The sequence below is a fragment of the Bacillus rossius genome, chromosome 6, assembly GCF_032445375.1.
Source record: "Bacillus rossius redtenbacheri isolate Brsri chromosome 6, Brsri_v3, whole genome shotgun sequence".
Taxonomy (NCBI): Eukaryota; Metazoa; Arthropoda; class Insecta; order Phasmatodea; family Bacillidae; genus Bacillus; species Bacillus rossius.
Window position 1 is genome coordinate 58,596,500 of NC_086334.1, and position 12,234 is coordinate 58,608,733.

At 39.5% G+C, this 12,234-nt stretch overlaps 2 protein-coding genes across 2 annotated transcripts in view; one reads left to right on the forward strand and one right to left on the reverse strand.

The window, feature by feature from the left end:
- LOC134533233 (uncharacterized) overlaps positions 1–12,234 on the forward strand; it is a 348,667-nt gene that overhangs the window by 101,620 nt on the left and 234,813 nt on the right. The window lies entirely within an intron of this gene.
- LOC134533232 (uncharacterized) overlaps positions 1–12,234 on the reverse strand; it is an 87,553-nt gene that overhangs the window by 12,666 nt on the left and 62,653 nt on the right. The window contains exon 3 of the mRNA XM_063370639.1: positions 359–463. Coding sequence (XP_063226709.1) covers positions 359–463 — 105 coding nt within the window. The remainder of the gene's footprint in view (positions 1–358; positions 464–12,234) is intronic.

The window sequence follows — 12,234 nt, forward strand, 5'->3', positions numbered from 1 at the left end:
TACGTACAGTCCTGTATCCTTGTTACGAAGTAAGTACCGAGCACTTTTATGTTTACATCACTGAAATGTATTGTATGTTAATTATTCAGTAAAATTCTAAAATTTTAGCATCATTTAATAATTTTTACTGTTAATTGTAACTTTTACTGTTCATAAATTTTTAGATTTTTAAGTTGAAATTAATGTTTCCTTTTTTGTTTCCCATTTTCGGCTTTTTTGCGGATTATCCGCGATTCTCACTATCCGCGATGGCCCTGCCACTTAATTTCGCTGTAAATCGGCAGTGTACTGTATATAAATTCTTATTCGCTCCAGCAAGACGCTAGTCCAGTTGCACTAGGAGCTTACAAGTACTCACCGTCATCCGCCAACACCGGCAGGTCGTTAGCTTCCGGGAACACTATCTTCCCCGCCAAGATGGTGGCCGGACACAGCAGCACAACCGCCGCCGAGAACAACGCCACTGGAACAAAACGAATTCTCCGTCCGTGTCTTGCCACGCGAACGTTGCCATAGCAACGCGAGCAACATAGCTTTGTGGTGTGGAGATGCATGTTGGGCCGGGAGTAGCATCCGCGAGCAACACCAGTGTCGTCACACGAGGCCAGACGAAGAAGTAGGACTGGAATGAAACGTTGAGGAAAAAGGGATACCCAGAGAATAACGTCCCCCCCCCTCCCCGCTTACCATACTGTCTATGTACTCCATGTACCTACATCTTATTTTTTAAATAATATTGTTTTTTTAATAATATTATTTTTTATATAATTTGTTAATTATTTCCTTTCTTTTTGTACGCTTTAACTACAATTCACTATATTAAACATAATATTTAGCATTTACAAAGGCAAGCTTGTGTGCGAGTGCATCTAGTCACTTTAAATTACGTGCGGTATTTAAAAATTAAAAAAAATTGACAAATAAATAAATAAAAAATACTTAATAGTAGTATATAAATGTATTTTCTGGCCCAGGCTTCATGGCTGTGGTGCCAGTGGTGCCAGTGGTGCCGACCGTCATCTTGGATTTTGACATCACGGCGGCCATATTGGACTCATAATTCCTCAAAAATTAATTTAAATGACTTAAAATGAAGCAAAATTTCTAAAAAAAAAAAAAAGGTCCATATTTTGAGAGAAATAATCACGTTTAGAAAGAAAATTTCCCGTTTTATTCCTCAAAAATTCAAAAATTCGGAATTCGAAGACTTTTGCCATAGAAAGAACAAAAATTCCCCAAAGATGATCAAATTATATATATAAATACTTCAATATGTAGTTACTTAATCAATTTCGGAGAGATTACACATGTAATATGTTAATATAATATTTAAAAAACTAAAAGTTCCTTTGATTGCACAATCTCGGTGCATCAAGGCTACGCATCAGCAAAACCGGGCCACCAATATTCTTAATTTTATGAGAAGGCAGGTAACCTCTAGGTAAGACGTGACGGACGCACCAAACTATAGCCCGTTACAAATTCAAGGCAACGCCATCTATTGACTAAGTTATAAACTAAACTTTTATAAGCGCATTTAGTTCATCAGCAGCCTCGAGCTTCACTAAGCGGATGAGTTTTGGCCAAGGCGAAGGATACGAAGTTGCCGGACCTTACTATATGACCGTGTGGCGGACATAGAGAAACAACACAAACTCACTGTTCGGGTGTCTGTGTCCTACCTTCTACGGTTTTCTGTCATAAAACTGAATTTACCCCTTTTTCACTTCCTTGGGGATGGAATTTCCATGGTTATATGTAGTCTATGCCACTCTCAGGCCCAATCTATATGCAAAAAATCATGTCGATACGTTGTTCAGTTGCTGTGTGAAAGGACAACAGATAAACACAGTTTTGCATTTATAATATTAGTAGGAGTATGCGATATGCACAGATCCAGTTTACAGTTATGTCCAGGGGCGCAACAACAGGGGGGGGGCAAGGGTATTTTGCCCCCCCCCCCCTTCTGAAACCTTGAAGTGGGGGCAAACGGGGGCAAAGAAAGTGCTGTGTAATCAATTTTTAGATAATAAAACTGCTTAAATAGCACCATTTTCCACCTTGAAACACAAATTTTCCCGGGGGAGGACCCCCGGACCACCCACTTCTTTATAAAAGATGTATATTGCCCCCCCCTTTGAAAATTTAGTTGTTGCACCCCTGGTTATGTCCATAGTAACGTTTTCAGTATTTTGATTCTATCTTTAAATTGTGGTGTTGGAAAAGATGTACACAAGGTAAAGGGGAGAGAGGTCACGGGACCTTAGTTACCCTCGACAGCTTCTGTCGTTGCAACATGGACGTGTGTCGCAACACGAGGAGAGTGGGAGGGGGGGGGCGTGTGTCTAGTGATGTGAAGAGAGGGAGCACAGGGATCCTGGGCTAGGAGAGGCGCAGGGGCCCGGCGGAAGGAAACTTGTGTCGGAAAGGGACTTCTTGCACCGGCTTATCTCAACTCCGGCCCGGGCGCTGGACGCGGTTTTGTTTGACGACGAGACGAGGAAAGTTGTTTGTTCCCTTCCAGCGAGAAAAAATGCGCCGAGGTGGCGTCGTGTTGTTGTGTGCGAAGGCGTTATCGCTGAGCAAAGGCAGCCCCTTCGAGCGCTATGTCGACTGCTAACTTCAGAGAAAAATGTTATCTCTCCAAGCCGTCATGCTGTTAACTCCCGAACTACCGCTTACAGGTCTGGAGCATTCGCACTTAATTGCAGAGCGAAGTAACATTTTTTATATTTGCTGCTACATCCTATGTACGTGTATATCTACATACCTGAATCATGAAATATTTTTTTCTGGTTTTCTTGAATGAGAAAATAAAAAATAAATAATTTATTTGTTCTCATGTTGCAGATAAACTAATTATACGAACCTCGGACACGAAATTTAACGCAGAGCTCTTTAAAATAATGCCAAATCTGATAAATATTCGAAAATTATTCATTTTAGTGAAAACGGAAAAAAAATTTCCCCGTTTTAAAACCAAACTATTATTATGTTTAACAATATAGTACTAGTGATTTCTCAGGGCTAGCCTAAAAACAGGAGTACCGAACGCGACACATGTAAATTCCTCAACACTAAACCTTTGACGACATTTCCCCCTCACCAGGAATTATCTTCAGTAGTATGTAAATGGGGCGCCGAGCGCAGGCGGCAGGCGGTGGTGCCGGTGCCGATCCACATCTCTGAAGTCACGCCCATCTGTGACGTCACGGCGGCCATCTTGGATGAGCGTAACGGGACACAGCGTAACGGGACAAGTAGTACCGTGACCTTGACCTTGACCCCGGCGGCCATTTTGGATCCGCCATCTTTAAATCGAGCGCCCCACTCATGATGAAATTCTCGTTTCTGTCACCATATTGATTTTTTTCTGTTCCACTGGAGGTCGCCATCTTGTATAAGCGTAACGTGACACAGCGTAACGGGACACATAGTAATGGGACACATCGTAACGGGACAAGAAGATCACGGCGGCCATCTTGGATCCGCCATTTTAAATGACGTCATTGTGTTCTCGAACATTCCGGCGATGTGTTTTCTGCCAAATTGGATCCGATTAATGTTGCAATTTTCGTTATGGTTGCCAACTTGAAATTTGGACGCCATCTTGAAAATATTTAATTATTATCCGATTTTAATGAAAAAAATCCTAAATTCATCAAAAAATTAACTTATTCGAATTCTGATTGATTATATCGATCACCGTCCTTGGTTCGAACACGGTGAGTGCAAAAAAAAAACAAAAATGGCGACATGCTCCTTCCTCAATGGTGGATGCAGGCAGACTGACTCCTACCACTTTTTTTCAAAGCATATATATCGGCAGCTGGTATGACGTCATGTCCGCCATCTTGTCTTCATCCGCTGGAAACCACCATCTTGTTTTCGTCTGCTACAGTGTGCTGATACCATGTTAGTATAATTATCTGATCACCACACCTTTGACCTTGACCTTGAAATTTGACCTTTAAATATGACCCCGACCTTGAAATTTGACCTTGACCTTGAACTTTGACCTTGACCTTAAAATTTGACCTTGTGTTTAAATTAGACCTTGACCTTGAACTTGAAATATGACCTTGACCTTGAAATTTGACTTTGTCCTTGTCGACCATCATGGATCCGACATTTTATGTTCAGTACATGCTTCCAGGAGCTACCACATGCTGGAGTACGCCATATTGTGTGTGTGTGTGTACTTGTATTATAGAGTACATTTCCATCTGGATAATTTTATCCTAACTCGCTACAGTGCAGTAATCATTTATTATGGAGGTGCCCCCCGCCATCTTGAAATTCGACCGCCATCTTGAAATCATGTAATAATGTAGCTAGAAAAGCGGGAAAAATCCAAAATTCATTAAATAAATTTGTAATCCATATAATGATTGATTGGAGCGACTAAGGTCCTTGGTTCGATCCCTGGCCGATACAAAAAAAAACTTTAATTTTCAAAAATACTAAAAAAGTGTTAGGTTTGAGAAAATAAAAACACCACAAGTTCTCTTAAAAAATTTTATTACATAAATTCAATACACTGCTACAAGTACAAAAAAAACTGACAAATATCCAAAGCCTTTTGGATTCATCGATTCAAACAGTCTTCTAATTGTACGGACTAAGCCTTTTACATGACTTTAAATGTCTATCCGATCCGTTCATCTCCACAGCCAGAGACGGACTGAAGTTCATAGCACTTATATAGTCTCATTAGCCGGTACAACACATGAGTCAAATCAATAACCATGTTCACTATACGTCTCGAAGCATTTTTTATAATGATGATGTAAGCTATCGAGACGTGAAATTAGTTTATTGCACTTATTGCACTGAAATTGTATTCTTTGAACATTATTAGAACAACCGCTTCTTTAATGTCTGCGAGCATTTGAGGTGATAGTAAATGATGCACCACAGTATTTGCACTGATGCAAAGTACGCTCTTCATTAATAAAGTATTCAATGCTGTCGAAACTTCGGCTGATGGTGGAACAGCACATATCGAAGTCTCCTCCAGTGTTGTCAGAGGCGTTGCCAACGGGATCTGCTCCAACATCGTCGGCGCCGACGTCATGGTTCCCGTAGTCGATGGTACATCCTCCATCGAGTACGACGTTAAAGTCGGTAAAGATGCCATCGAAGTCTCAAGAACAGGCAATTTCTCGACTTATGCACCAGAAGAAACAAACTAGGTGATCCGTACACCGTCGACGGCAGTAACAAACTGAGCGTCCTGCTGTCTAGGGCTCGTTTATATACATTAACCGGTTTGAATAATACGCTAGTCAAATCAAGAACAATTTACTAAAAAATACTAGAGTCAAAACAACATTAAAAAATAAAAACACCACCAACAAAAAAGGAAGCACATTTGGAAGCACCTTCAAAAAAGGAAAAACAATAGGAAGCACCGACTACGAAAAGGCAGCACATTTGGAAGCACCGACTACGAAAAGGCAGCACATTTGGAAGCACCGACTACGAAAAGGCAGCACATTAGGCAGCACCGACAACGAAAAGGCAGCACATTTGGAAGCACCGACTACGAAAAGGCAGCACATTTGGAAGCACCGACTACGAAAAGGCAGCACATTTGGAAGCACCGACAACGAAAAGGCAGCACATTTGGAAGCACCGACTACGAAAAGGCAGCACATTTGGCAGCACCGACAACGAAAAGGCAGCACATTTGGAAGCACCGACTACGAAAAGGCAGCACATTTGGAAGCACCGACCTCGAAAAGGCAGCACATTTGGAAGCTTGACAACGAAAAGGCAGCACATTTGAAAGCACCGACTACGAAAAGGCAGCACATTTGGAAGCACCGACTACGAAAAAGCAGCACATTTGGAAGCTCCATCAACAAAAAAAAAAAGGCAAAAAGGAAGCACAAGTTACGAGATCTAAGTCTTAGTTAGAAATCAGAATACAAGAAATAAAAACATTAAATTCTTATAATTTAAATTATTTATTTTATTGCTTTACATTATACAAATGCAAGTAAAACAAGCCATTATTGTATGTAGCCAGCATACCTCAGTTCCTTGAGTATGAAGGATATTTCTTTCATGCACGAATAGTTTCCTGCACAAAGCGAACCATTTAGAAGTCTTAGCCGGTCAACCAATATGTTTGGATCTTTCCATGATGTGTAATTATTCTCTTCTACCACCATCTTCCTTGCACCTTTATAATAAATATTATGATCTCTGGTGTCTTCCGTTTTACCACCAACCTCAGGGTAACTTTCATGTTTGAGACGGTGATCATCACAAGCTTGATCAGATTTATTTAATATATCACGACGTTTCCACCGTTTCGTTCTCAGGACACCGCCACATTCTTCGATCTTGGCAATTTTAGGTGCTTCATCATAGTCTATGTCTTTGTCAACAGCCTCAGAGTCACTGTAACAATCACCGTAGAAGGAATCGTCTTCACCCAATTTACCGTATTAATTCGATGTTGATGATGTTGAAGTGTCTTCATCGTATTCATGCTTCCTTTTTAAAGTCCATCATTTTTACAAAGTAGGAAAGATCTACTTGAATTCGCTGGAATATATTCTCACTTTTCACGTTAAGGATTCTTCCATTGTCTTCATTCTTCCGTAAATCATCAACCTCCTTCAATTTAAAAAAAAAATTAATAAAAAAAAATGCATAATCAGTTTCTGCTAGCTTGTAAACTTATCATTGTTGAGCAAAGATAGAGTTCTTGTACAAGCCAGAAATTTATGCATTTTTTTTATTTTTTTATTAATTTATTTTTATTTTTTTATACTTTTTCCTGTAATTTTATGATATCAAAGAAAACATGTAGTGGTTTTCTCCGAGTACTTCTGATTAATCTGGTCAATATTATGATGGTTTCCTCCGTGTGCTCCTGATTATTCTTGTCAATATTTTGATGGTTTTTCCCGTGTTCTTGCAATAATTCCTGTGGTTTCTTCAAGTGTTTCTGACTATTCTGAGAAACCGCTCACTGCATGGATTTTATTTGTCTAATGAGACATGTCATTTTATTTGAAGTTACATTTAATTCGATAATTTCTGCTACTAAATCAAAACTTGCAATATTTTTATCAGGTGGAACTAAAAAATATCATTACTCAGTCAAATTAATATTACGCCATGAGACATCTGTGGAGCACCAACATGCAAGACGAACTTCCTTTTCCTTGGAGTCTAGCGAAGCCATCCTTCTTTTGCGATCGTTAGTGAGCATCCCGCATCCCGCATAAAAGAACTAAATATTATTTACCTCCAAGCAACATGTGGCGACATCTGTTGTTGAAAAGCAGAACTACATGCATAAAGTACTTTTGCATGAGATATATTAATTCTCGCTGATGAAATATGAAAAAATTTCTATTTAAGTATTGGATCTAATTTAAAACACTCAATTGGTATCTGGCATTAGTCTCAGTAACTAATATGAATTCCGATTTGGGATCTGACGCTGTATCGAAAGAATATAGGTGTAAGTTTTGCAGTAAAGAGTTTATCTTGAGAAAGAATAAAAGACAACACGAGAAGAATGACTGTGTTACAAATCCATTGCGCAATATGATAAGTTGTGTTCGATGTAGCAAGTCGTTTACGCGGAGAGAGAGCATAAAAAGACATGGCAGAACTTGTAGCGCCAAGCCTGCGTACAAGCTAGAGGACAACGATGAATCTAATAGCCTAAGGAAGAGTGATCTGCATTACGTCAATAATTTTCTTGGCTCTTCCGATCTCAACAAAGAACTTAAATTGAAGGAGGTTGATGATTTACGGAAGAATGAAGACAATGGAAGAATCCTTAACGTGAAAAGTGAGAATATATTCCAGCCGAATTCAAGTAGATCTTTCCTACTTTGTAAAAATGATGGACTCCTAAAAAGGAAGCATGAAGACCATGAAGACACTTCAACATCATCAACATCGAATTATTACGGTAAATTGGGTGAAAACGATTCCTTCTACGGTGATTGTTACAGTGACTCTGAGGCTGTTGACAAAGACATAGACTATGATGAAGCACCTAAAGCTGCCAAGATCGAAGAATGTGGCGGTGTCCTGAGACCGAAACGGTGGGAACGACGTGATATATTAAATAAATCTGATCAAGCTTGTGATGATCATCGTCTCAAACATGAAAGTTACCCTGAGGTTGGTGGTAAAACAGAAGACACCAGAGATTATAATATTTATTATAAAGGTGCAAGGAAGATGGTGGTGGAAGAGAATGATTACACATCATGGAAAGATCAAAACATATTGGTTGACCGGCTTAGACTTCTACATGGTTCGCTTTGTGCAGGAAACTATTCGTGCATCAAAGAAATATCATTCATACTCAAGGAACTGAGGTATGCTGGCTACATACAATAATGGCTTGTTTTACTTGCATTTGTATAATGTAAAGCAATAAAATAAATAATTTAAATTATAAGAATTTAATGTTTTTATTTCTTGTATTCTGATTTCTAACTAAGACTTAGATCTCGTAACTTGTGCTTCCTTTTTGCCTTTTTTTTTTTGTTGATGGAGTTTCCAAATGTGCTGCCTTTTCGTAGTCGGTGTTTCCAAATGTGCTGCCTTTTCGTAGTCGGTGCTTTCAAATGTGCTGCCTTTTCGTTGTCAAGCTTCCAAATGTGCTGCCTTTTCGTTGTCAGTGCTTCCAAATGTGCTGCCTTTTCGTTGTCGGTGCTGCCAAAAATGCTGCCTTTTTGTAGTCGGTGCTTCCAAATGTGCTGCCTTTTCGTTGTCGGTGCTGCCAATTGTGCTGCCTTTTCGTTGTCGGTGCTTCCAAATGTCCTGCCTTTTCGTAGTCGGTGCTTCCAAATGTGCTGCCTTTTCGTTGTCGGTGCTGCCAAATGTGCTGCCTTTTCGTAGTCGGTGCTTCCAAATGTGCTGCCTTTTCGTTGTCGGTGATTCCAAATGTGCTGCCTTTTCGTAGTCGGTGCTTCCAAATGTGCTGTCTTTTCGTAGTCGGTGCTTCCAAATGTGCTGCCTTTTCAATGATGGTGCTTCCAAATGTGAAGCCTTTTCAATGACGGTGCTTCCAAACGTGCTGCCTTTTCGTAGTCGGTGCTTCCAAATGTGCTGCCTTTTCGATGACGGTGCTGTCAAATGTGCTGCCTTTTTGTAGTCGGTGCTTCCAAATGTGCTGCCTTTTCGTTGTCGGTGCTGCCAAATGTGCTGCCTTTTCGTTGGTGCTTCCAAATGTGCTGCCTTTTCGTAGTCGGTGCTTCCTATTGTTTTTCCTTTTTTGAAGGTGCTTCCAAATATGCTTCCTTTTTTGTTGATGGTGCTTCTATTTTTTTAATGCTGTTTTGACTCTAATATTTTTTAGTAAATTGTTCTTGATTTGACTAGCGGTTTATTCAAACCGGTTAATGTATATAAACGAGCCCTAGACAGCAGGACGCTCAGTTTGTTACTGCCGTGGACGGTGTACGGATCACCTAGTTTGTTTCTTCTGGTGCATAAGTCGTGTAATTGCCTGTTCTTGAGACTTCGATGGCATCTTTACCGACTTTAACGTCGTACTCGATGGAGGATGTACCATCGAATACGGGAACCATGACGTCGGCGCCGACGATGTTGGTTCAGATCCCGTTGGCATCGCCTCTGACAACACTGGAGGAGACTTCGATATGTGCTGTTCCACCATCAGCTGAAGTTTCGTCAGCATTGAATACTTTATTAATGAAGAGCGTACTTCGCATCAGTGCAAATACTGTGGTGCATCATTTACTATCACCTCAAATGCTCGCAGACATGAAAGAAGCGGTTGTTCCAATAATGTTCAAAGAATACAATTTCAGTGCAATAAGTGCAATAAAATAATTTCACGTCTCGATAGCTTACATCGTCATTATAAAAAATGCTTCGAGACGTATAGTGAACATGGTTATTGATTTGACTCATGTGTTGTACCGGCTAATGAGACTATATAAGTGCTATGAACTTCAGTCCGTCTATGGCTGTGGTGATGAACGGATCGGATAGACATTTATAGTCATGTAAAAGGCTTAGTCCGTACAATAAGAAGACTGTTTGAATCGAAAAATCCAAAAGGCTTGGGATATTTGTCAGTTTTTTTTGTACTTGTAGTAGTGTATTGAATTTATGTAATAAAATTTTTTTAAGAGAACTTGTGGTGTTTTTATTTTCTCAAACCTAACACTTTTTTAGTATTTTTTTAAATTTAAGTTGTTTTGTATCGGTCAGGGATCGAACCAAGAACCTTAGTCGATCCAATCAATCATTATATGGATTACAAATTTATTTAATGAATTTTGGATTTTTTCCCGCTTTTCTAGCTACATTATTACATGATTTCAAGATGGCGGCTAAATTTCAAGATGGCGGGGGGCACCTCCATAATAAATGATTACTGCACTGTAGCGAGTTAGGATAAAATTATCCAGATGGAAATGTACTCTATAATACAAGTACACACACACACACAATATGGTGTACTCCAGCAGGTGGTAGCTCCTGGTAGCATGTACTGGACATAAAATGTCGGATCCATGATGGTCGACAAGGACAAAGTCAAATTTCAAGGACAAAGTCAAATTTCAAGGTCAAGGTACAATTTCAAGGTCAATATCAAATTTGAAGGTCAAGGTCAAGGTCTGATTTCAATGTCAAGGTCAAATTTCAAGTTCAAGGTCAAAGTTCAAGGTGTAGGTCAAATTTAAAGGCCGGGGTCATATTTATAGGTCAAATTTTTAAGGTCAAGGTCAAAGGTATGGTGATCAGATAATTATACTAACATGGTATCAGCACACTGTAGCAGACGAAAACAAGATGGTGGTCTCCAGCGGATGAAGACAAGATGGCGGACATGACGTCATACCAGCTGCCGATATATATGCTTTGAAAAAAATTGGTAGGAGTCAGTCTGCCTGCATCCACTATTGAGGAAGGAGCCTGTCGCCATTTTTGGTTTTTTTTGCATTCACCGGGTTCGAACCGAGGACGGTTATCGATATAATCAATCATAATTCGAATAAGTTAATTTTTTGATGAATTTTGGATTTTTTTAAATTAAAATCGGATAATAATTAAAAATTTTCAAGATGGCGTCCAAATTTTAAGATGGCAACCATAACAAAAATTGCAACATTAATAGGATCCAATATGGCAGAAAACACATCGCCGGAATGTTCGAGAACACAATGACGTCATCCAAAATTGCGGATCCAAAATGGCCGCCTAATCTTCTTGTCCCGTTACGATGTGTCCCGTTACGCAATGTCACGTAAACTGTGTCACGTTACGCTCATACAAGATGGCGACCTCCAGTGGAACAGATAAAAATCAATATGGTGACAGAGACGAAAATTTCATCATAATGAGTGACGCGCTCGATTTAAAGATGGCGGATCCAATATGGCCGCCGGGGTCAAGGTCACGGCACTACTTTTCCCGTTACGCTGTGTCCCGTTTCGCTCATCCAAGATGGCCGCCGTGACGTCACAGATGGGCGTGACGTCAGAGATGTGGTTCGGCACCGGCACCACCGCCTGCCGCCTGCGCTCGGCGCCCCATTTACATACTACTATCTTCGTTTGCATTTTTGAGGTTATATTCTTTAGGTGAGTTGAAGGTTAAATTTTTGACAGCACCAGAAATGCAATGAAATAAATGGTTATTACACAACCGAAACTTCACAGGTTAAAGTCCAAAGCGCATGAATACCGAAACTGCTATAACCACGAGCCAAAGTCGTCAAAATGGCGGACGGACCCACGTGTGGTTACATGCACCCAAGCATGTATCGCGAACATTTGTGGATATACTAGGTATATTGGCATGCCAATGTATACTTTATGGTACTGAAATTTATCTGGAATAGGTACATTTTATAAACTTTAATAGTCATAACAAGATACAATAGCAATTTTAAAAATACCTATAGTTTATTATCCAAGAAAATTGTGTTGGAACAAAAATTGCATTAAAGATATGTAAACATGAACTTTACGAATGCGGCGCTATTTTTATTTTATCTTACAACCTAAAAGCTCCCGGCCATTAGTTACATTAAAACAAAATTAACCTGAAACATTTCAAAACACATATCATAACATTAATTATATGAATATATATTTCTTTAGCTTAAAAGACAGAAATAGGTTAGTAAATACTTCTTAAAAAACCACCTTAAAATTTCTGAGCTGATTTTACATGTAAGATTTAACTGTAAAAATGTAACAAGTCAATTGT